Source organism: Bacillus rossius, chromosome 13 (genome assembly GCF_032445375.1).
Source record: "Bacillus rossius redtenbacheri isolate Brsri chromosome 13, Brsri_v3, whole genome shotgun sequence".
NCBI lineage: Eukaryota > Metazoa > Arthropoda > Insecta > Phasmatodea > Bacillidae > Bacillus > Bacillus rossius.
Window position 1 is genome coordinate 47,335,143 of NC_086340.1, and position 21,704 is coordinate 47,356,846.

Sequence of the window (21,704 nt, forward strand, 5' to 3'; positions counted from 1 at the left end):
AAACTGTATATTCTGCGGCAAGACATTTGTATGCATAAAACATGCAAGGATCATGAAATATATCACTGTCCTTTTAACAAAATTGAGAACTCTATACTGTGTAAAAAAAAAAAAAGAGGTAATCAACTGTCATGTGGAACTGCTCTGAAAAGTCATGTAGCGAAATGTAAAGAACTCGCGTATAACTCTAATAAGACTACACATATCGAGAAATGGTTTTAATTAACTTACTTTTGTACTTGCAGGATTTATGTAATAATGGTTTTATTTTTAATTTAGTTTTATTTCTCAAACTTGTCATTGTTTTTGGTAATTTTAATTAAATTATCTTTTTGCATCAGTTAAGGATCGAATCGAGGTGATCGAATCAATCATTATTTAAACAAGTAATTTTTTTTATGATTTTTGGTATTTTTTTCTGAATTAATAGCATAATAATTAGAGACTTTGAAAATGGCGGTTGAATTTAAAGATTATGAGTGTTCTGGAAATAAATAATTACTGCACTCTAGTGGGTGAAAATTAAACTAATATGACAGAAGCACCATCCAGTAAATAAAAACAATATGGCGACCTCCAGCAGACTAAATCAAGATGGCTGCCATGACATAATACTGGCTCACGAAATATCTGCCTTGGCATTAGTGGTGGGAGGTCAGTCTGCCGGTGGCTTCCGTGGAGAAAGGATCAGTCGCCATTTTTAATCGAATGACCTCGCTGGGTTTAAACCCAGTATATTTTTATAAATTTTATTATAAAAATTTTATAATGTATTGATTTTTATGAATGATAAAAATTTTCCTTAAAATTGGATGATAATTACAGATTTTCAAGATGGCGTATGAATTTCAATATGTTGAAAATTATTTTTATTAAAATTTTCCCTATATTCTAGTTTAAGAAATATGGAGCTTCAAGATGGCATCCCTAACGAAAAGTGCAACAATGGCGGCCGAGGTCAAGGTCCTGATCTAGGCAGCTTAGGTCGGCTTGGTTTTAGGAGTCTTAAGCCGCTTTTAGAAATTTTTAAGCTGTTAACATTTTTCAGGAATAAAAGGGGAAATTTTCCCTAAAAATGGACATTTTTCCATCAAAATAGGGAATATTTTTAGGAATTTTGAGGAATATTGAGTCAGTTTTGAGGAATTTTGAAGAAATATGGTGGTTGGGTGTTCAAGGTTGAGGTCATGGCCTTATATGGGGTATTTTGAAGAATATGGCCTCCTTCTCTTACGAAAATTTCCCATTTCTGAGAAAAATAGTCTCTTCTGGATTATTTGCAGAATAAATGGTCAATTTTCCTTTGAAGTAGGGTAATTTTTATCATTTTGAGGATTTTTGAGTCGGTATGTACTTCTGCGAATGTTTTTACAGCAAAATTGACGTGAAGTCATATTCCACGATGGCAGTTGGCTAAACGACTCCTAAACCTGAATCCTGTCCTCGTATTGGCTATTCTATACTACTCATATAATTGAATTAATTTTTTAGTTCTTTGGAAAAAAAATTTAATGAATGGACACGACTTGCTGGAGGATAGAGTGATGGAATCAAAGAAGCAAGTGGCGCTAGACTGATTGCAATGATGTAACTAGTACGTGGGTCAGAACACGTCTAAAATGGCTGATGAACAGAACGACTACTAGAATTTCCGATTGGATTTCTCTCGAAACTCTCTCACTCCTCGGCTGATGCTAAGAGAATTGCTTTGTGTCTCTACATATGTTTACTACTATCATTGTCAGATGAGGGATACATTTATGTTTTGTGGGTTTGGAAACATGTTAATAGTTTATCTATGGATAAATGTTCATAATATTATGTTAGTGAATTAGTGTATTCAGTTTTTAAAATGAGACTTAATTCCGGTCATTTATTCGTGGTAAAATTTTGCGTATTGACAAACATAATTTGTTTTTCACCTATGCCAAAGAGGACATCCAAAACAAATAGTGAGTTAATAAAGTTGTGTTACACCAACTTAGTGAAAACATTGAATACTTCATTACAAATTTTTTGTCGTAATAGACAGTCATTTACATACCATAACATTGATGGTTATTAACCACACATACTAGCACCTCCACTGCAGTGTTGCAAGATAAAATCATGGAGGAAAAAGATGATTCATCATCGGAAACGGTGATAGCAAAAGGTATGTTTGACGACAGTCCATTTATCTCTTTTGGGCTGCTACCAACAAAAACATAGGTTTCGTTAATTTCTGTTTTGGACATGTAGAGAACTGCGGGCAGGCCTGGTATCGCATTACTTACTTAAGCCTTAATGGCTGGAGGCAAGGGTCCTTACAGGAAAATGGAGCGTGCCTAGCACACTAGCACTTAAACAAAGATCAACAACTAATATTCTTAGCCTGTCAACCTCTGGGCTTCAATGAGACTGTAAGATTCAAATTACCCAAGTATTGTGCCTAGGGTTTGCAGTGAGAAACATCTCACTTTTTTTTTTTTTTGCGAAAAGGTAACAAAAAAAGAGCCCAACACCCCGGAAGAGAAATTTAATTTTTACGAGAGGACATATGTTTTACAAATTTAATCATATTAACACATAAAAAGCAGTGGCTATAAATGGAGTTTAAGCATAAATAAAAGGTTAGTATTTGTACATGCCTGTGATCAGCATTGTCACTAAATGGAACTTGTGCAACTCTGTAGTAAGAAGTGTCAATGATGTTATTATTGAGCATGCCTGTAGTCAGTAAAATGACAGTTGCTTATAACTAGCATGCTTGTAGTCATTTGAATATCTGGTGTAAATATTTGTACATTCTTGTAGTCAGTAATGTAACTGTCAGTAATTGTTCAAGTGTTTAGACATCCGTGTGGCTGATTGTATTAGTCAAGCATTCATTTAGAAAGTAGCAAGCACTTGGGCATGCAATATTCCATAATGTGGCTGTTGTTTGTGAATTACGTGCCTTAGTCAATACCGTAGTGTGTATAATTTTAGTTCTTGTCCATGCGTGTAGTCAGTAGTGTGAATGTTGTTAGTTCTTGTGCATGCGTGTAGTCAGTAGTGTGAATGTTGTTAGTTCTTGTGCATGCGTGTAGTCAGTAGTGTGAATGATGTTAGTTCTTGTGCATGCGTGTAGTCAGTAGTGTGAATGTTGTTAGTTCTTGTGCATGCGTGTAGTCAGTAGTGTGAATGTTGTTAGTTCTTGTGCATGCGTGTAGTCAGTAGTGTGAATGTTGTTAGTTCTTGTGCATGCGTGTAGTCAGTAGTGTGAATGTTGTTAGTTCTTGTCCATGCGTGTAGTCAGTAGTGTGAATGTTGTTAGTTCTTGTCCATGCGTGTAGTCAGTAGTGTGAATGTTGTTAGTTCTTGTCCATGCGTGTAGTCAGTAGTGTGAATGTTGTTAGTTCTTGTCCATGCGTGTAGTCAGTAGTGTGAATGTTGTTAGTTCTTGTCCATGCGTGTAGTCAGTAGTGTGAATGTTGTTAGTTCTTGTCCATGCGTGTAGTCAGTAGTGTGAATGTTGTTAGTTCTTGTCCATGCGTGTAGTCAGTAGTGTGAATGTTGTTAGTTCTTGTCCATGCGTGTAGTCAGTAGTGTGAATGTTGTTAGTTCTTGTGCATGCGTGTAGTCAGTGCCGGTAGTGCTACTGTTGTTAGTTCTTGTGCATGTGTGTAGTCAGCAGTGCTACTGTTGTTAGTACGTGTAGTTCCTGTGACGTGCGCAGAGAGCGCGCAGCAGGCCAGTGTGACGGAGGGGACGCAGACCCGAGACGACTGCAGCGCTCCGGGTGACCAGTGCCAGGACTGCCCGCCGCTGCTCCGCAGGCCCGTGTTACCCCCACGTGCGCGAGTCCCGGTGCTCGCAACTCGACACTCTCCCCTCCGTGCTGGCCTCTCGCATCCGTATTGCAGATATTTGTGTTTTATTTTATTAAGAACATCAAACACTCGCTATTTATGCTTATAGTGTATGCTGTGCACAGTTTAAAAGTTAAAACTGCCACTCACTTTCAAGCCTTACACGAGAGATCAAACCAGAACTCCTCGTAGTTTGTGTTTTCATTAACTGTGCTATATTGACCATTTACTATTTAGTTCAGCCCAATCAGCAATTTAAACATTCTGTATAATAAAAAAGTTTAAATCATTTACATCTGAACAAATGAAACAACATAGTGAACTGTAAACTTTAGGGGACAAATTAATCGTGGAAAATAATTTGTAAACAGCATTTAATGATGACAATTTGCCACCAACAGAATTAACATTATCACATTCTAAGGCTTAAACAAAAATGTATGGCAATTATTTTTAAAATGTTGTAGAAGGAAAGGAAAAAATGAGAAAGACAGACATACGCTAGATTTCCAAATGAAGTCTCTGAGTTTATTTAACTTGCGGCACGCCATGACAGCTGAAAATTGTAAGTCACTTCCAAATGCAATGGTTGGCATTCGAAAAGTTTCAAATTCCCACACTTTAGTTATTTTGTGGGCATTATGTCCAGACACGCACTACCACAACTCAAAGACTCGCTGCTGATGTTACCCAGACACAAACTATCGCATCTCCCGCGCGCGTGCGAAGCTCGGCTTGCATCCCACAGCAATTACATTATTGCAAGCATTTTTTTTTTTTTTTCATAAAATACAATATCAACAACTCATTTTTGATACATCATTGCAAAGTTGCTATATGTGTTTCCCCCATGTTAGGTGTGTGCCATTAAATCTGCCGTGTGATTGGAGCGCAGGTTGGACGCAGATGATCCAATGTGTTAATTGCGTAGTGGGGTTATGTTAACTGTTTAACTGCACACAACCGTGTTTCCTGTAGTGATACGCCTGTGTGATAGACAGTAGAAACCAACAAAACCCAAGATAATATAATAAATCCAACTGGAAATCAACAGAAACCAACAGAAATACTAACAATAGAAACCAACAGAAAGAAGCCAATTCCATCATTTAATACAATTAAAATATTCTTGTTTCCTATTGTAATTCGGTTGGTTTATGTTGCTATATTGTATTGTTTTCTGGGGTAGAATTTTTGAGAGTTATGACTACCTCTAGAGTCTTTATATATGCTGTACCGTGAGATTGACTAGTTCTCTGTTATGTATAATAATATTGTATTGGCAAAGTAAAACCAACCACTGTTCTGTAATCTAGTCAGTGATGGAAACGATTACACAACAGTTCACAATTACTATTAAGTGCCCTGCACATAAATGCAGTGTACTATCTGGTGATGCGGACTGGTATAAGATACAATGGCGTACATACCCGTGAACTGTGAGTAGTTGCTGCGCAGTACCTACCACGGTACTCACGTGCATGCACTCTCACATACGTAAAGTTGTGTCGAATATCATGCTCACGACATCCCACATAAAAAGGGAATCAAAGTCAATCTCACTGTAGGAACATGTTAACGACTCTAGCAATTAAGATAAGCATTTTTTTTGGATCTATAGTAATTTACATTTCTGATTTTTATTCACGACCTGCGCGTGAACCTACAGTTGTGACGCGTGTTGTAATACTGGCTGAAGTATGGGACCGCCGGGAAGCGTGTGTGACAGGTAGTGTCCTCGGGGCTGCAGGGCTGCCAGGGAGCACCACCTAGCGCAGAACCCCTTCACCATCTCCGACGCGCTGCGAGGTCTGCTGGGCCCCTCGCTGGACGAGAGCGTGCTGGAGACGTGTCAGCTGATCGAGGACTGGGGCGGGGACGACTCCGCACGGCAGCGGAGGAGGCTGCGGCGAGGGCAGAGGAAGGTGCGCCTCGCCAAGAAGGAGAAGGCGTGCCTGGAAGACGAGCTGCGGAGAGTCGAGGACGAGAAGAAGCTGGCGGCGGAAGAAGCGACGGCCATATGCCAGTTGAAGGCCTCCGTAGCAGAACTGAGAGAGAGGCATGCGCAAAGGGAACGCGAGCTAGAACTCCTGGTTACCCAGATTGAGAGGGAACGGGAAAAACTAAACCAGGAAAAATTGTATGCAGAGCAGAAGAAATTAAGTGCTGCAGAGGAAGACTCTGTGTCTAAGAACATAGTCCCAATGGAGAAGACTCCAGTGTCCACAACAAAGCCCCTGTCTCAGAATAACAAATCCAAAAGGGAAACTGGGCCTTTAAACATTTGTGAAAGTGAATTTTTCAGAGACTTCAATGACCAAGCAAAAAAAATATTTACAGAGTGTACTGAACATGAAGTGAAGACTACTTCAGAGAGATGTTATAAAATGAACATCACTAGTTCTGTACACCATGAAAAGACATTAACACTGGAACAGGTATGTATTTTTTATTGTATACATATTATGTCATAGTTTACCTAATAAGTCTAATGCAAACACTAAACAATAATTTAACTAAGGAAAAACGTTTTTATTAAAAATGGTAGCTGGTTATTAAATTAATCTAAAGTTAAAAAGTTATCAAATGCTAATGATCATATAAAACATAAATATTTCAACAATTTTAAGAATTATTTCCTGGTTACTAAAGTTACCTGAAAATATGATAGGTTATGTTCTCTAAGAAACTAAACTTGTGTTTCCAGACAACAAATAGCATGGCTTGGTATTTTACCACCTGCTGGGAGAGAGCTACTCGCTACAATCAAATGTTTTTTTTTTGAGCCAGTTGAGATAAAAATTAATTATTATAATTTTTTCTCTCGAGTAGAGCTAGTAGGTACTCTCTCGGCCTTCCTTCCCTCGTAACTCTGGATGCCATCTGACCGTGAATGACTCACACTCGATTACAAGCAATCGCAACAGACTTCTCCATAAGGCCACTGGTTCTGGGATTATTTTAAAGGCCTACTCCTGAATATGTTGGTTTTTATTCCTGACAACAATAGCCCAGCCCAGGATTGGTTTCTACTATCCGACATATTGGTGAATCCAATAAGCCGATGTTGGAGTCATACACTCTTTATTCATGTGAGAAACTAGTCTGCGCCATAGACAAAGCAAAGTATAAGTTCTGCAAACCAGTGTAGTGTAGCGTGGTCACTCCAAAATACAACTCCTCTTTCATACAGATTACAGTTAGGAGTGTGCCTTCGCCATTGCTAAAAATATTTGCAGGCCACACATAGGAATACCTCTCTGGTTTGTAGAAATATGCAGGTGGTTTCTCTTTCTCCTGTGTTTAGGATAATGTTTCCACCTCTGCTGGAAATCTCGGCTCAGGGGGGTTAATGGTTCAGCCTGGTAGAAACAGCTTCATAGGGGTTGTAGGTGTAAACTGAACTCGAATTTTTCTTCCCTTCTTATTGTGTAGAAAAAAATGTGATATTACAGTTTTATTTCATGTTCACTAACATACCTATGCACTACAACTTTAGTACTGTCAACATACACATATCTCTTACACACTTCAGAAAAAATAATAAAAATAACAAATTTAACTTTGGTCCATTTAACCCCAGTGAGTGAATTTACTGAACCACACATTGGGGTTAACTGAACATTTTGGTTGAGTATGGAAAACATACGATCTAGTAGATTCAATTGTAACTGATATGACACAAATACTTCTAAAATGTGTTTAAAAAAATTTTTTTAAATAACCAAAATAAGGTAAATGTTCTTCATGAAAATAGCAAATATTTTGGAAACTGAATTTAGTTACATCAACTAGGAACCATATAATATGTTCATAGCGAGCTCTTGTGCCACATATTGGACAAGGTATCTTAGCAATCACTTCGCTTGAAGCAATGACGGTCTTTTGAAACTGAACTCCAAATCTATCATCATACACTGCACAACTTGAGCAACATAATTACGGCTGCTATTAGCAGTTTTTCCTTGTACTTTAGTCTCAATAAAGTCACCACTTTGAATTGATTCAATATTTGCATCACTTTGCACAAATTATCAGAAAAATCAACATACCGTAATTTATCAGGATCTTCTGAGTCACTGCTGACTTCTTCAAATATTCGGCATTCTTTGCGAGTCTTGACTTCAGTCCTGCCTCGTTTCGTTGACAATTTCTTTGCTGCTCTGTTGTTTGTTGCTTCCTGCAGCTGTTATTAACAGGTTTGTCGGTAAGAACAGCGGATTTTCCTTTCTTTCTACCTTCGCCATTTAACCATAGATATGGCCAAATATCTTCAGGAGACATAATTGTTAAGTTTTGTTCCTCAAAATGAGGCTCAGGATTCTCTATGTTGTCATCTATAGACATGCTTGGTACATCTTCTAGGAAGTCATATTCTGCCGACTGTTGAGTCATTAGAGGCCTCTCTGTTACATACGATGACATAATATCCTGGTCTATAAACACATTTGAGTTGAAAGATTTAATAACACTAACAGTAAACCCCTTCAAGATGTTTCCTGACATGAAAGCCAAAGGATAAGTCACACCAACAATGCCTGCAATGCCATACGTGGTAATTATTGGTGCACTGGTAGGTGTTGCTCTGACGTTACTCATGCGATCAGATCAAGCACTGTTGTATTTGGCCTTCAGAGGTCCAAATGTAGTCAAATCTAGGGACTGCATTTTGTTACTGCAGTGGGGTGGAAATATGTACAACACAATTCCATTGTCGGTGGCTAAATTCAGAGATTCAATACTACTAAGTGATTCGTGATTGTTTGATATGATCAGTTTAAGTTGTTCCTTGGCAGGTCTTACATATGTTTAGCAAAATGCTTGAGTACAGACAGAAACAGTTCACTTGTCGTCCATCCACTTGGACTACACCTCCATAATTTACAGGTGGGGCACCTTTGAGCATGTAGTCACTGAAATTTTTCCTTGGAAAAGTAAAGAACTGGGGCACTGTCTTTCCTGACGCTCCTACAATAGCTGTAACAGTCACCAACACCCCTCGTTCAGCAGAAGTCATTTGTCCTACTTGCTTTTTTCCCATTTCAGCTATAATTTTTGAAGGCTTGTGCACAGTTGTAAACCCTGTTTCATAGTGACGTCGTACCGACCATGGCCTTTAAGCCCGTGCCCCGCACCGCCAGTACCGTATCCCGTTTTAGGAGCGCGCCCCTTGCCCAGCCGGATTGAGTCAGGCGAGCGCCCCGGGCGTGACCCCAATAGACAACAAACCTCATTAACAGTCACCGCGGCCACTGGCCTTAATTAAAATGCCAGTGACTATGATCGTGTCAGATTAGAATAAATCCAACTAAAACAGCTCACAGTGAGACAATATGTTGATAAAGTTACAGTCGCCAACTTGATGCCACAATTCAAATAATTAAATACTACTATAAAACAGTTGTTAAGCCTTAAGCACAAAATTACCATTTGCTACCTTTTAATTGAGCACCTGGAACGTGTTTTTAGCTTATAATAGAGCAAATTAAGTTAATATAAGTTTTTTGACGCCGACTCACAAAGAAGAGAAAGTTTCACTTCCTTGCGAGGCGGCCATGTCCGGCAGTCTCGAACCACTCCGCACCGGGAACAGACGTGTGTCCATGGGCAGCATCCAAGTTTTCTTTCTGTGATTATTTTATTCTGTACTAAATATTTAAATTTAAACCTCTTATTAATTCATAGCTGCCCACGTCGACTCGGCAAGTATTTTACGGAACCGGGCCTATCCCGACCGTCTTCTTCGTGATACCGCGCTGCAGATCGTATCACTCGCGTAAGTGTTTCACCGAACTTAGGAGCCCGTTCATCGACCACCCCCCCCCCCCCCTGCACCCGTTAACTTTCGGCGCTGGCCGTCTCCAGCGAGCATCGACCCGCGTCCCGCGAGACTGCAGCGGTAACCATTAGTGTCGCGTAGTGTTATGACCCCCGCCGAGATGATCCAGGGGCGTAACCTGCCGCTGCCCGGCGAGCTGGCAGCACACGGCGTACCGCACCCAGGAGAGCAACCAGAGGAGCGCGACGAGCGACGAACCCAGGAGCACGACGTGGCACGCGCAAGACAAGCCCGCTACAGTCAGGGAATCACGCCACAGACAGCGCGACCCCCGGCACAACTGCGGGCCGGCGATCGGGTGTACGCCCGAGCTTACCCCCTGTCGGCAGCGCCGCGCAATTACTGCGCTGGACTCGCTCCCCGCTGGGAGGGGCCCTACACCGTGACGCGGCGCCTGGGGGCGACGTCCTACATGGTGAACTTGGGCAGCCGCCGCGTGCAGAAGATCCACCGGGACCACCTGCGAGTAGCAGGGACCCCCGGGGAACCACTCCCGACCGAACCCGAACATGGGTACACGGCAGACGGACCAGACATCCCCCTTGATGCACTCCCTCCTGGAGGACTGGAGCAACAGCGAGAGGAAGCCGAGGACACCGCTCCAGACGAGCCCGAGCACATCACCGACGGGGAAATGGACGCGGACGCACCCCACGACCCCGGCGAGGCACCCTGTCCCGTAGAAACTGCGCCACGAGGGAAGGTCCCCGAGAGCGAGCCGCCCCCGCGTTATGAGGCACCTACGGAGACTCACACCACGCCGTGCCGGAGGAGAAGGGGCCGGCCCCGCCACGCCAGGTGCCGGGTGACAGAAGTCGCGGGGGACGACTCCGAAGACCCCGCCAGAGCGACCCCTGACCCCGAACCCATCATATCCGACCCAGACGAGGATGAAGAGGAATCGCCCCAGAGCCCGACCAGAAGGGGTTGGGGGCACGCGGCCTCCCTTGCCGACGCAACTTTCCACGTCACCGTCACACAACCGCGCGAGGAGGGGGCTGGACGTCCCCGTCGGACACGACGCAGACCCGCGAGGCTGCGGGAGTTCGTCCTGAACACCACCCCGGGGCGGAGCTCACCCAGCCCGGCGCTGATACCCGAGCGGGAACGCCAGCCCTACGGACGGCAAGGCCCGACGAGCCCGGAGGAAGGTGGCCCACGAGAGCGCCCCCGACGTGAGCGCCGACCCCCGGCCCACCTGGCCGAGTACGTCCTGGGCAGTCTCGTCACGCAGCCCCACACATCACGCGCCGCGGCGCCGCCTCCCGGCCCAGCTGTCCACGCAGCGACCGAGGCGGCGTCCACCTGCGCTGACACCTCATGCGCCGCGGCGCCACCTCCCGGCCTAGCTGCCCACGCAGCGACCGAGGCGGCGTCCGCCTGAGCCGACACCTCATGCGCCGCGGAGCCGCCTCCCGGCCCAGCTGCCCACGCAGCGACCGAGGCGGCGTTCGCCTGCGCCGACACCTCATGCGTCGCGGCGCCGCCTCCCGGCCCAGCTGCCCACTCAGCGACCGAGGCGGCGTCCGCCTGCGCCAGCACCTCACGCGTCGCGGCGCCGCCTCCCGGCCCAGCTGCCCACGCAGCGACCGAGGCGGCGTCCACCTGCGCCGACACCTCATGCGCCGCCGGCGCTAAGGCGCCACGCGCTATAGGATCGCGTGTCGAAGTGTGCCGGCTGAGCTAGGGGGTCGTCTTACCGCGGGAGCGGGAACACGGGGCGGAGACGGGCTTCCACTGGGGGGAGGCATTTGACGTCGTACCGACCATGGCCTTTAAGCCCGTGCTCCGCACCGCCAGTACCGTATCCCGTTTTAGGAGTGCGCCCCTTGCCCAGCCGGATTGAGTCAGGCGAGCGCCCCGGGCGTGACCCCAATAGACAACAAACCTCATTAACAGTCACCGCGGCCACTGGTCTTAATTAAAATGCCCGTGACTATGATCGTGTCAGATTAGAATAAATCCAACTAAAACAGCTCACAGTGAGACAATATGTTGATAAAGTTACAGTCGCCAACTTGATGCCACAATTCAAATAATTAAATACTACTATAAAAAGTTGTTAAGCCTTAAGCACAAAATTACCATTTGCTACCTTTTAATTGAGCACCTGGAACGTGTTTTTAGCTTATAATAGAGCAAATTAAGTTAATATAAGTTTTTTGACGCCGACTCACAAAGAAGAGAATGTTTCACTTCCTTGCGAGGCGGCCATGTCCGGCAGTCTCGAACCACTCCGCGCCAAGAACAGACGTGTGTCCGTGGGCAGCATCCAAGTTTTCTTTCTGTGATTATTTTATTCTGTACTAAATATTTAAATTTAAACCTCTTATTAATTCATAGCTGCCCACGTCGACTCGGCGCGTATTTTACGGAACCGGGCCTATCCCGACCGTCTTCTTCGTGATACCGCGCTGTAGATCGTATCACTCACGTAAGTGTTTCACCGAACTTAGGAGCCCGTTCATCGACCCCCCCCCCCCCCCCTGCAACCGTTAACTTTCGGCGCTGGCCGTCTCCAGCGAGCATCGACCCGCGTCCCGCGAGACTGCCGCGGTAACCATTAGTGTCGCGTAGTGTTATGTTTTTTCTGTGTTAATTGTGTAACGGCTAGACGTCGCCAAGTGTTGGTGAGAGTGTTTTGTAGCGGGACTAGATTAAAGGTAATTCTCACCAACTCGTGTATACTAATTTTCCGGAGTCTCCCATCCTCCACACGGCCGAGCGGCCTTTACAATCAAGGGAGAGCCATTCAGGGTAGATTCAAGCCGTGTACCTGGCGGGGCACGCGGGGGCAGAGTACCCACGACCCAACACCAACGGCCTAGCAGCCCGCTAGCCTGGCGCCCCTCCGGACAACAAGAGCACCGCGACGCCCGTAGCGCCCGTCAGGTACCCCCCGGGCCTTTCACAGAGGTCGGGTGACGGCAATAGAGATTGTAGATATCTTGAGAACCAAATTTAAACTTTTCTTTTGCATATCACAAGTTAGTTTATTATACAGAGACATTAGTTTTGTAGAAACCCAGAGGCCAGAGCCCTGTTCAAGGATGTCTGATCTGGAGCTCGCAAGGCCAAGTTATGACATTTTCAGAACTCGATGAGCCAGTCTTAACTTGTCATTTTTGTCGTCTCCCAATTAGGCTTAATAAGGCTTTTTATTTTCATTAGCTACTGCAAATTCATAAGCAAGTTGCCTTGCTGAAATTATTTTCAAACATTAATGAATGTTCGATCTTGTGGTATCTTCTGTTGCTCTGTATTTCGCTACATAACGTTTTACTGTGCTACGAGGAATCCCAATTTGTTCCGCAGTTTGACGTTCAGTTATCTGGTTTTTTTTTTTTTAGTACATATTTAACAGTATTTTCCAACTCTACAATATAATATGACCTGTTATAGGTCATACGAGCACGATTTATTGGCATTTTCGGGAGGGGGGGAACAGGAACAATTGTACTAAAAGTCGTTATTCTATAAACATTAAAATTCATTACATAGGAATTGATAAAACAATATTGGTGCTGGTATATAACAATAACGATATAATCAGCCAAGTGGTCCATTAAAATTTAGGGTTGAGTGGATTGGTCCAGTTAACCCCACTTGCACATTTTTCACTGAACTGCAAATGGCATGTTAAAATAAACTTGTATGTAAATATAAAATTATGTATTTATGTTAAGAAAAAAAAATAGAAAATTCATCTGAAACAATAAAAATTGTAAGCTACTATTAACAATATGCAACATGATTTTCTATGATTCTCTATGATTCTCTGATCTTAGGTGTTCCTAAAAAAATTTTTGTGTTGATTCAAGATCTGCAATCCTTTTTTTCCTATCAAGTACAGGTTTTTTTCCGAATCCAGGAAACTCATTTTTTATTTAATCGTACATTTTATAAAATAAATATTTATTTGTGTAGGAGAAAGTTTTGTTTGGTAAGAAAGAATAATTGGCAACACTTGTTACACCCAGCTGACTTTAGGAGGGAGATAAACAAACAGTAATTCATTGTTTACATGCAGTAGTGAGAGGTTATTTTTGAGAAATGAGTTCCCGTAAGTGTTTAAATAACCCAAACGTGTTCTGTGATATTTGTGGTAGTTATGCAAGACAAACCCGGGCACCACACAAGGTCTAGGAGCTGAAGTTAGCTCTTTACGGCCACCCGGGACAGAGAGATTGGGAAAACAACAGCTTATGTCAATCCACGCAACTACGGCTATGTCCGGCCGAGTTTTTATATTTTTACAAAATGTGCAAAAACAACGCTAGAGTAGTTACATAGTGACCTTCATACATGTGTGTATTATCAATAAAAATTAAATTTAGAGTGCGAACCATCGTAAGTGGGTTTAAAAAAATAAGTTTTGTTGCAGATACCATGAAAATCACACATTCGAGGCTATAAGAACTGGTGTAACCTGTACGATTGTTCGCACTGTAGTTTTAATTGTTATTGATAGTACACACATGTATGAAGGTCACTATGTACATGCTCTATCGTTATCTTCGCAAATTTTGTTGTAAAATTTAAAAAAAAACTCACCCGGAAATTTCCGTACTTTCGTGCAATGACAAAGTGCCCCAGGCGGCCATATAGAGCCGGCGGATAGAGCTAACTTATGCTCAGTGAGACTGAGACTGTGGAAAAATAGTGCAAAATAATCAATGCCCTTTGCAATTCCAGGCGTTTGGAGGTAGCCACAAAATCATATTAACGACTTTATTTCTGTATGGTTAACATTCAAGGTCATAACGCAAAAACTAAGAAGGACCTACAATATCGGAACATTCCTTCGGCCATACAACCAGTTATACATTGTGAATCTCTTCCTATCCCAGTCTCACCTCCCGTTCTCGAAAATGGGCTACAGGAAAGCAGTTCAGAAAATGAATGTGATAATGATGATTACAAGTCCGAAGAAAATTGTGCACCAAAATTATTCACTCAAGAACATAACCATTTAACTCGTGACTTAAATCTAACAAAAGATGCTGCTCAATTGCTTGGATCAAGATTGAAAGCAAAAAAGCTCCTACGACCTGGAGTTTCATTCTCTTGGTATAGGATATTGAGAGTTCATTGAATTTATTTAACGTTACTTACAATCCAAATGAGTGGAGGTTTTTTACAGAGTCGTCCAAAAGTAGTCTCAAAGGTGTAATTTTACATAATGAAATGTCTTTATTTCATTACCTATTGCATATTCAGTGCATATCAAGGAAATGTATTAAAAACTCAAAATTCTGTTAAAATGCTTGAACTATGAAAAATATTCTTGGACAATTTGCAATGATTTAAAAGTTGTTGGTGTGCTACTTGGCCCACAATCTGGCTACACAAAAATGCCGTATTTTATTTGTGAATGGAACAGCAGAGCCAAAGACAAACACTGAAAGCAGATAAGACTGGCTCAAAAGAAAAACCCTACAACCCGGTTCACAGAGCATAGTAAATGTACCACGTGTTCAACAAAGCAAGGTACTATTACCTCCTCTTCACATTAAACTCGGATTAATGAAGCAGTTCACTCAAGCACTTTCAAAAGAAGGTGACTGCTTCCAGTATTTGGTAAAGAAATTTCCCAAAATATCTTACGCGAAACTGAAAGAAGGGGCTTTTTAAGGGGCTACAGATCAGAAAATTAATGAAAGACAGTATGTTATAAAATACAATGAATCCTGTAGAAAAAAAAACCTGGGTTTCTTTAAAAGAAGTTGTGGCCAACATTTTAGGTAACAAAAAACATCCAGACTACGTAAGTATGGTTAAAGAAATATTGAAGGATTTCATGATATTAGGATGTAACATGAGTGTGAAACTTCACTTCTTACATTCACATATTGATTTTTTCCCCCTTGTGAATCTCGGCGATGTCAGTGAAGAACAAGGAGAAAGTTTTCACCAGGACGTAAAGGAAAGGACTGGGAAGAGAGATACCAGGGAAGGTGGGATGTAAAGATGGCAGACTACTGCTTCGTGGCACTGCTGATGGAAGACAATCGGAAAGAGGAGTTTCAACCCACGTCAGACAGATCTTGAAGTGAAATCAGCGAAGACAACTAATTGAATTGTCAGATACCGTTGTGTTTTCGTAAAAGTCATAGAATTTTAAAGTGAGTATAATCTATACTAATATTATAAAGCTGAAGAGTTTGTTTGTTTGTTTGTTTGTTTGTTTGAACGCGCTAATCTCAGGAACCACTGGTCCGATTTGAACAATTCTTTCAGTGTTAGATAGTACATTTATCGAGGAAGGCTATAGGCTATATTATATTATCAATAACATTAGGGATCCTTACTAAAAGTCCAATTTAGAATCAAATGCATTGGAGGGGGTCAGATGCAACATGCAGTACACGTACGAAGTGTTTGTTGACAATGCCGCAGGCGCTAGAAGTTTATTTCCTATTGCCTATTAACATTGTTGCCACGCACTAGATGCCTTATCATTCTTAATTTTCCCAAACAATTAAAAAACACCCGTGTGATATTAACAACGAAGCAATTAGTACCCTCATAAGAGTTCAATTAGTATTTAAATAATTTTTATCACTTTAAATCGCAAACCTAAACTATTGTTTTTTTTCCTCTCTCTGTGTTTAATTTGTTTTTTTATTGGCCTTTTTTTTTCAAGTATATATATTTTACCGACTTGAAACTTCACAGTAGTTTCTTATGTTACGCAGGATGACATTTTCCAAAAATTAGATCCCATGGGTGGTTAAAACCAGGCAACAGTGGGTACTTTGTCTGCATGAGAACAGGATTTTGCATTGTGCATGCCTTCTGCGTCTCCATGGCAACGGGCATCGCGCGGCAGTGGCGTACCCACAAGGAGGGGCATGTATAATGAGCGGCGCAAGAGTGATCTGCCTGTAGACTGCCGTAGTGAAGTACGGGTACATCAGTTGTACGTTGCGTGCACGAGTCGGGAAACCATCGGTGCTATTCATTTTCTCTCCGGTACATTATACAGCATTGTAATAAATTTTCACTGAATTTTTTTTATTTACCATTACTGTAAATGGGAGATGTGGCTTAATTTTTTTCCATTAGTATAGCCGTGCGAAGCCGGGTCGGGCAGCTAGTGTAATATACTATTGTCCACTGTAATGCAAGTGCATTGCAATTTCATACCGGGTTATAAAAATACATGACTTTTAAATGAAACGCAAATAAATTGTTCACTGTCCAAAAATTTAATTTAACCCCTGGTCTGAACAAGTGTTTTGGGATGCTAAATAGCGCACAACTTCTTTAATACTTAATTAATAAATAAGATTGTAGCAAATAATTTAGATAATAATGTAAATGAATTATTAAAAGTGAAACCTTTCAAAAATATTATGTTATACGAGAGAAAATTGGTGAAATCAACTTAATTTTAAGTTTTCAGCAGTTTTCTCTCTTGCAACGTAACATTTTTTAATGATTTCAGTTTTATTAATTTATTTACATTATTATCTACATTATGTGCCACATTCGTCATTATAAACAAATTATTAAAGAAGTTATACATAATTTAGCATCTGAAAAGACTTGTTTTCGGGCCAGGGGTGTCATACTGCCTCTGAAAAAAACTCAAAATCGAATTGTATAAAAACCTGACGTGATACAGGAAAAGTAAAATCATATTTGACATCAGCATAAAAAATACTTCTAAAATCACCTTAAAGTCTCAAAACATTTTTCCAAAAAAATTATAATGTTGCATAGTGTAGGTAATTAATGTGTGAGGAAGTTTTATCTGAAGCAACATAAATTCACTCTTACCTTTGGAAATTACTTTTTTGTTTGTACCTACTTCTGGAAGTATGATATTCACAGCAGCCATATTACTTTACAGTGTACAGCCAACCTTATTTAAAGAATATACAGTGACAAAATAAAAAATTTCATTTTCATCTGATTTCTATTTGGGTGGTCCAGTTAACCCCTTGAATCTGTTAACCCTAACTCCCCTACTTTTTATGTCTTTTTTTTCCCTCTGTCAAGTCATTGGGAATTGTAGAAAAGCCATGCACAAAACCTCAGATTTCTTAAGTTATGCCCAATGTTAAGTTGAGTTGTCACCATGATCTGAGAGCTTTATTTTCTGCTGTACCTAATATGTAACCTTTCTGTATTGCCACCTCTACATTGGTAGCAGCCATTTTCTGTAATAGAGCACCAAAACAGTTCATGTTTTCTTCAAAGCTCCTTTTGGTAACTTCAAAATCGTCAGCTATACTTGGCACATGTCTAAGGAAAGAGTCTTCTCAATATGCCATGTGAAGGGCCAGAACCCACTCCTCACGTATAATGTTGTAAGACATTTTGCTTCAGACAAGCTTTGCATTGCAATAGTATTCTTGGGAGCAGGTTTATTTTGCCAGCTCAATAACCTGGTGGCCATTTTTACAAAATGTCCACTGTCCATAATCTTTCTTCTTAACCAGAACATTAAGAGATAACTTAAGACTGGCTGAAGTCTCAATAACTTGCAGGCTCCTTGCCAGGTCCACAATGCCAGCCACTGTCTCAATAGCAGCACGGGTATTCTTCTCATGAGTAGGGCATTGCCTTTGTATCTGTGCAGAGACAAGTACCTTAGTTTAATTGCAAGAGTTCAGCGACAGCCCTCCCTGCTAGTGGTTTATGTTGTCTGTTGTTATTGAAACTCTGAGAACCAGGGGCGCTACAACTTTATTTCCAAAGGGGGGGCAATATAGCTTTTTATAAAGAATCATTGATCCCCCCTATTGAAGCGGGGGGTCCGTATTTCAAGGTAGAAAATTGTGCTATTTAAGCAGTTTTGTTATCTAAAAATTGATTACACAGCACTTTCTTTGCCCCCGTTTGCCCCCTCTTCAAGGTTTCAGAGGGGGGCAAAATACCCTTGCCCCCACCTGTTGTTGCGCCCCTGCTGAGAACTCATCTTCTACAAGACATGACCTCGAATAAAAATCTGAACATTGGGTCGTATCTGCGCCACCTGTAAGCACACGCCTACCGCCGGACTGTACTATCAGAAGATTGGCCACTCTTACTGCCATGCCATGGGGAGACCTTATCTCGCTGCTTGTTTCTTGGTTCCCCCAGGCACCGACACTAGTATACCTGGATGCTTCCAGCGTGCCAGACTGTGAACAGACCCTAAACAGTTGAGTGTGAGTAATAACTGACTGGACGTTGTTTTCTAGGCTGTCGTAACACAACTTTAACATTGCTGGAATTATCCCTTAGCCTGGGGTATTTTCTATTACACTGTAGGTAACCAATAGTTGATAATGTTCTGTAGCTTATACTTTTTTTTACTGGATGAATGTTCTTATGATGTCTGCTGCTTTCTGTGTCTACCGCCCCATCAGACACTGGGCACAGTGTGTGGTCCTAGCTTCCTTCCTCGAGACAGGGGCGGCTCTGGCTCCCTACTGCCATTGGTGGCTGCGACCCCTAGCACATCTCGCTGGGGGTCGCGGAGTAGAGCCAGACTACCCGACACCACTCGCATTCACGAGCGTGACAGTCCGTCAGCATTCACCTGCAACTCTGCACTCTCACCTGTGTGGGTTCCTCAACCCGACACTCGGCACACCGTCCCAGTTTATCCCCCCCCCCCCCATGCACCACCAACCATCTTCAGTACGACGGCAGGCTGCATCACACACTGAAGGGTTGTGAAGTGACGGGCAGAGTGTCTACACCAACTCTTACGTCACCATGATGCAGGTACCCCACATGCCATTCATTACATTGTTCGCACAAATTCGTCTAGTTCTGAAAAGAGAGGCTGAGAAGAAACATAGATTACCCAATAAGATGTGCTCAACATACCTATTCCACTAAGGTTTTCAAAACAAAACATGAATAAGTGATTTCATAATTATTTTTTTTTCAAGTATTAGCAGAGTAAGAACAAACATGTGTAACTTGTCTATCGTGGTTGTGTTTCAGCACTGTGTGAACGAGGATGTACCAGAGAAAGCCCCGAAGGCTAAGCCTGGACCCAGCAACGAGACTTCTGAACAGAAGTGTCCTGAAATCAAGAGGAAAAGGAAGAAAACTAGGAGCATGCTGAGGATGGCTCAGGGGTTCAAGAGCTTGCAGTGCAACCTGGCGGAGCTGACGCCCTCGTCGTGTGAAGAGCTTGACGAGCGGGCGAGGAACAAGCCACGCAGCAGTCCCAGCGAGACGTGCAGTTGTGGGTCCGTGCCGACGACACGCACTTCTGCAGCCTCCCCGAGCGGTCCCGAGGCGTGCGGGCAGCCGGTCGTCACCAAGACGCTGTGGGCCCTCACCAAGATCAACAAGTTCTCAGACGGGTGCGAGGTGATGGAGATACGGGGGCCATTTAAGATGACGCCCGAGAACATACCGACACAGGTTGACAAAATGATGGTGGTAAATGGTAAACATTTTGACTAACAAAATTTTTATCAAATGTTTCTTGGTATGAAACACATTATTTTAATGTGATATTTTCCTTTTGTATCAAAAAATAGTTTGTGAACGGATTGTTTAGTAAATAGTTATATTTGTTCCTTTTTAATAAAGCACTTTACATTTTTTTAACCACCTTAATATTTATACCTAGTATGTCAATACAATTTTAAAATTATTGTAACTGATAACAAACCCCCTGAACTCTGAATATTAGCCGGCCTTAGCTGAAGGCTGCTACGTAACGTAGCTCCAGATCTCCGAACTCACTGATGAAACAACAATTTTCTTTATTTCACCAAGAACCAAGTGCTAGCAAACAAAACATCCAATGTAATCTCGCTGCAAGTAAAAACTTGCAATAAGGAAATCACAACAAAAATAAATTAAGGAGCTGAACACTACTAAATTAAAGAAAAAACTGGAAGCACTGTAAGCATGGGTTCTGCAAGGCAGTGGCAGATACAGGATTTTTTTAAGGAGGGTGGGGGAGAATTCGAAAAATAAAAAAAAATTTAACATGAAAAAAAAAAACACTGACATATGAACCTACAGTAGTAGCTGTAGATGAAACAGCTTCTCACAGTTGAAACTGCAAGTGTTACAGTAGTATACGAATGTATGTCCGGAAACAGGCTTCAGGCTGTGGAGCCGACCGCCATCTTGGATTGTGACGTCACGGCGGCCATTTTTGACTCAAAATTCCTCAAAATTGACTCAAAATGACTCAAAAATTCCCGTTTTAAAAAAAAAATTTCCCGTTTTATTCCGTAAAAATCCCAGCAGCTAGAAATGTCCATATGTAGGCTTAAGCATCCATGTCTACAGCCTCAGATAAGCCTCATCATGGATGACGTCACCGTTACATTTTCCGTTACGCCCGCCATCTTGAAAATCCACAATTTTTATGTTAGAAAATCGGGAAAAATTTTAAAAATCATTAAAAAAAATATTTAATCGAGTAAATAATAAAAATCTTAAAAACCACTGTTGCAGTTATCGTTACGGTCGCCATCTTGAAAATCCGCAATTTTTATGTTAGAAAATCGGGAAATTTTTTAAAAATCATTAAAAAAATTATTTAATCGAATAAATAATAAAAATCTTAAAAACCACTGTTGCAGTTATCGTAACGGTCGCCATCTTGGATTATATAAATGTTGAATATTTCGTTACACCTGCCATCTTGGTTGAGTACCATGTCATTCTTACACTATACGTTACGACCACCATATTAGATCCTATTAATGTTGCAATTGTCGTTATGGTCGCCATCTTGGAAATCCGTAATTTTTATGTTAGAAAATCGGTAAAAATTCCAAAATTCATAAAAAAATTAACTTAATACAATTCTAATTGATTATATCGATTCCCGTCCTTGGTTCGAAACCGGTGAGGGCAAAAAATACAGAAAATCAGATCCTTCCTCCACAGAAGCCACCTTCAGACTGACCTACCACCACCAATAACAAGGTATTTACCATCAGCTGGTATGACGTCATGTCCGCCATCTTGTCTTTGTCCGCTGGAGGCATCCATCTTGTTTTCGTCTGCTATAGAGTGCTGGCGACATGTTGATATAATTTTCTGTTCACTAT

At 41.9% G+C, this 21,704-nt stretch overlaps 1 protein-coding gene across 2 annotated transcripts; it reads left to right on the forward strand.

Moving 5' to 3' along the window:
- Positions 1–1,536: 1,536 nt before the first annotated feature.
- Positions 1,537–20,238, forward strand: LOC134538534 (uncharacterized). 2 transcript variants are annotated; one of them, XM_063379941.1, is made up of 4 exons: positions 1,537–2,155; positions 3,701–3,800; positions 5,584–6,271; positions 19,621–20,238. In XM_063379941.1, exons 1-4 carry the CDS (start codon positions 2,110–2,112, stop codon positions 20,089–20,091), a joined length of 1,305 nt encoding a protein of 434 aa, XP_063236011.1. In that variant the 5' UTR covers positions 1,537–2,109; the 3' UTR covers positions 20,092–20,238. The 2 variants fall into 2 exon arrangements, with proteins under 2 accessions (XP_063236011.1, XP_063236009.1); XM_063379939.1 differs by having other exon boundaries at positions 1,952–2,155; positions 3,701–3,878.
- Positions 20,239–21,704: the final 1,466 nt, after the last annotated feature.

Excerpts from the sequence above, each read along its gene's own strand:
- LOC134538534 (XM_063379939.1), top strand. The coding sequence starts at position 2,110 with ATGGAGGAAAAAGATGATTCATCATCGGAAACGGTGATAGCAAAAG. Across the intron at positions 2,156-3,700 it reads GGAAACGGTGATAGCAAAAG|AGAGCGCGCAGCAGGCCAGT; the intron begins GTATGTTTGACG and ends TGACGTGCGCAG. Across the intron at positions 6,272-19,620 it reads AGACATTAACACTGGAACAG|CACTGTGTGAACGAGGATGT; the intron begins GTATGTATTTTT and ends GTTGTGTTTCAG.